The 3,016-nt window shown below is 45.8% G+C and overlaps 1 protein-coding gene across 1 annotated transcript; it reads right to left on the bottom strand.

Moving 5' to 3' along the window:
* Window positions 1-888: 888 nt before the first annotated feature.
* On the bottom strand, window positions 889-2,607 carry LOC129753792 (uncharacterized protein K02A2.6-like). The gene is made up of 2 exons (XM_055749639.1): window positions 2,153-2,607; window positions 889-2,074 (listed from the first exon to the last, which is right to left on the bottom strand). The coding sequence occupies exons 1-2, from the start codon at window positions 2,605-2,607 to the stop codon at window positions 889-891; spliced, it is 1,641 nt and encodes a 546-aa protein (XP_055605614.1).
* Between the last annotated feature and the right edge of the window lie 409 nt (window positions 2,608-3,016).

Genomic DNA, 3,016 nt, shown 5'->3' on the forward strand with positions numbered 1-3,016 from the left:
AATTGATTGTGTGAAACACGATCAAAAGCTTTAGCGAAATCAATCATCTATAATGTAGCAATTCCTTTTTTATCCAAAGTTATCGCGATATCATTATGTACCTTCATGAGAGCAGTTTCTGTGCTGTGAGAAGATCGAAATCCGGATTGAAATTCAAATAGCATATTATTATGATTTAGGTATTCGGTTATTTGATGTTTTGTTAATTTTTCAAAATTTTTTGAAGTTGCGCTCAATATACTGATTGGTCTAAGGTTTGATAATTCGTGGGATTTAGCCTTTTTTGGAATTGGGATTACTTTGGACTTTTTCCATTGAAAAGGAAACTTAGAAGTTTTAACAATTGAATCAAAAATATGTTTCAAGGCTGGTTAAATGTACGGCAGTAAAATTTTTATAAGTTTAATTGGAATATCATCCATTCCAACCGCATTTGATTTAATTGAATTTATTGCGTTTATGATTTCTGTTATGTACCGGGAAATGCGGATACACAAATTAAAATACACGCGAGATTTACATACTAAAACTGGACTTTTATTGACGGAGTTAAAAGGGACGTGCGACTCGCTTGGACAACAACAATAAAAGCACACGTGTTTGTGTTTTCATTCCGCTGGTTGGCGCGTCGATCAGCTGACAATAGGCTGCCAGCAGTGAGCCCAGCGGTTTTGTTGTAGGGTGTTTCACGCCCTAACATCTCCTCCCTTAATACAGCTGGTGCTGGTTAATCCGGATCGGCGGTCTTCTGGTCCAAGAAGAACGACGAGGCACCTGGACAGCTGTTTGATCGGTGGCAGACTGGAACCCTACCATATCAGCAGAGCTTGGTGGTGAGGAGTAGGAGATGTTAAGAGCAACGGGACATCGGTGAAAAAGTTGGAGATGTTATTGGTTCCGAACTTCTCCCCTCTCGTAATTCCCGAATGGCTCGCTAAAGTGTCCACACATCGTTCGGCCAAACCGTTCGATTGTGGGTGGAAAGGTGCTGTGGTGAAGTGCTGGTTCATGCTGATTCAAAGATGTGGACGGTTTGGTGATCTGGTCACAAAAAGATGAAATCGGCACCGACCAGAGTCCAAACGCGTCGATCAAATCGATCCCAAGCACGTTGAGCGATTTGTCGACCACGTAGAATGTGCCGCGGCGCTGCTGGCCATTGACGTTGACGTCACATGCAAATTTGAAAAGCAGCTGGAGGGGGGCACCAGAAGCAGTGGATGCTTTGCCTAGTGCGGGGGTGGTGGAAGGCTTCCCGATTTTCTCCCACACACGCTTCGACACAACACTGATGTCGGACCCAGTGTCCAGCTGGAGCTGCACTTCAGCACTGTTGATTTTTGCTTGCACGAATTTTCGTTTTTGTTGCTCTGATTTCATTTTCACAGATTGTGCCCGAAAATTTTTGTTTTGGTTTTTGCGATAGGGCCTTTCACTTTCTTTTTCGGTTACACAATAACCTTCACGGTGTCCGTTTTGGCCACAATCACTACACTTGTGGTCCTTATAGGGGCACACATGAGTGTAGTGCATTGCGCCGCACTTCCAACAAGGGGTTGGGGGAATGTTTTTGTTTGCACTATGTTTCACACTTTTCGGAAAGGTTTTTGAAAATCGCTGCTGATTTCGCTCCACGAACTGCACTGCTGGTCCGGTAGTCCCCTCGATCATGGCTGTATCCCGTTTAAGGCACATCAGCCGCTGGCAGTCTTCCGATAGCTGCTCCAGGGTAACGTCGTTCCGATCTTCGATCTTCGCTAGCAGTCTGGTACGTACGTCGGCATCGCACTCTGACTTCAACCCGCAAACAAACAGCAAGCACTTAAACTGCTCCTCGGTTAATTTACTCAGCTCGAAATCAACGCTGTTTTTGTTTACCCTGCACGAAAATGTAACAAAATCCTCGGAGGGTGATTTTGTTGTTTGCAGGCAGCGATACCGTTTGCTGATGAGTGATTCAGCTGCACCAAACAAGATTCCCAATTTCCGCACGGTTTCGTCGAATGGGTAATCTTTCGGCAGTTTGGGGAGAATAAAATTCACGTACCGTTCGTGTTCAGCAGCACCCAGCTTCCTGAGAAGCAAACGGACTTTTGCTTCGTTGTCGAGACGGGAAGCATCTTGCTAGAACAGATCGTTATATCTCGCGTACCAAGCAGCAAAAGTGATGTTGTTGTCCGGATCGTACCTGAATTCTTTGATGTGATTTGACAGCGAATCAAGAATCACTTCAGGATTGGACGGTACCTGTACGCTGAGCGATGACATCGCACGGAGGAACATTTCCTGCTGCTGTCGCATAAATTCCTGCTGCTGGTTGAGCATTTGTGTGGCAAATGCTTGTTGCTGTTGGAGGAGCTGGGTGAGAAGTGCGTCGGATGCTGAGAGGTGGTGTGATGATGATTGCGCCGACTGCTGCTGCTGTTGCTGTTGCCCGGGGAACTGTAGAAGAAGGCCCGTCGGTGGCTGCTGACCGATCTGTGTGGGGCGAATAAAACTTTGCTGCATGCCAGCCGGGTGGAACTGCTGTCCACTTGGGAGCCCGTTGACGGTCCCATTCGATCCAGCGATTGGATCCGGAGTGTGGTTATGATCACTCGAATTCATCTCACACCGACGTCGTTTCCGCGTGGGGGAAGTAATTTCGCGAAAATTTCACGAATTTCGCGTAAATTACACGACCGACTCGTCGCCACTGTTATGTACCGCGAAATGCGGATACACAAATTAAAATACACGCGAGATTTACATACTAAAACTGGACTTTTATTGACGGAGTTAAAAGGGACGTGCGACTCGCTTGGACAACAACAATAAAAGCACACGTGTTTGTGTTTTCATTCCGCTGGTTGGCGCGTCGATCAGCTGACAATAGGCTGCCAGCAGTGAGCCTAGCGGTTTTGTTGTAGGGTGTTTCACGCCCTAACAATTTCATAATCTTCAAAACATTTAAATTTAAAACCATACCTGTCATTCGGATAATGTAATAGTTGCGAAGTAGTGTTGGTAAAATTGG

This window comes from Uranotaenia lowii, chromosome 3 (assembly GCF_029784155.1).
Source record: "Uranotaenia lowii strain MFRU-FL chromosome 3, ASM2978415v1, whole genome shotgun sequence".
Taxonomy (NCBI): Eukaryota; Metazoa; Arthropoda; class Insecta; order Diptera; family Culicidae; genus Uranotaenia; species Uranotaenia lowii.

What these genes read in the sequence shown, in the direction of transcription:
- LOC129753792 (XM_055749639.1), bottom strand. Translation starts at nt 2,607, where the DNA reads ATGAATTCGAGTGATCATAACCACACTCCGGATCCAATCGCTGGATCG. An exon ending in AACATCACTTTTGCTGCTTG is followed by an intron (nt 2,075 to 2,152) that starts GTACGCGAGATA and finishes TTTGCTTCTCAG; the next exon opens with GAAGCTGGGTGCTGCTGAAC.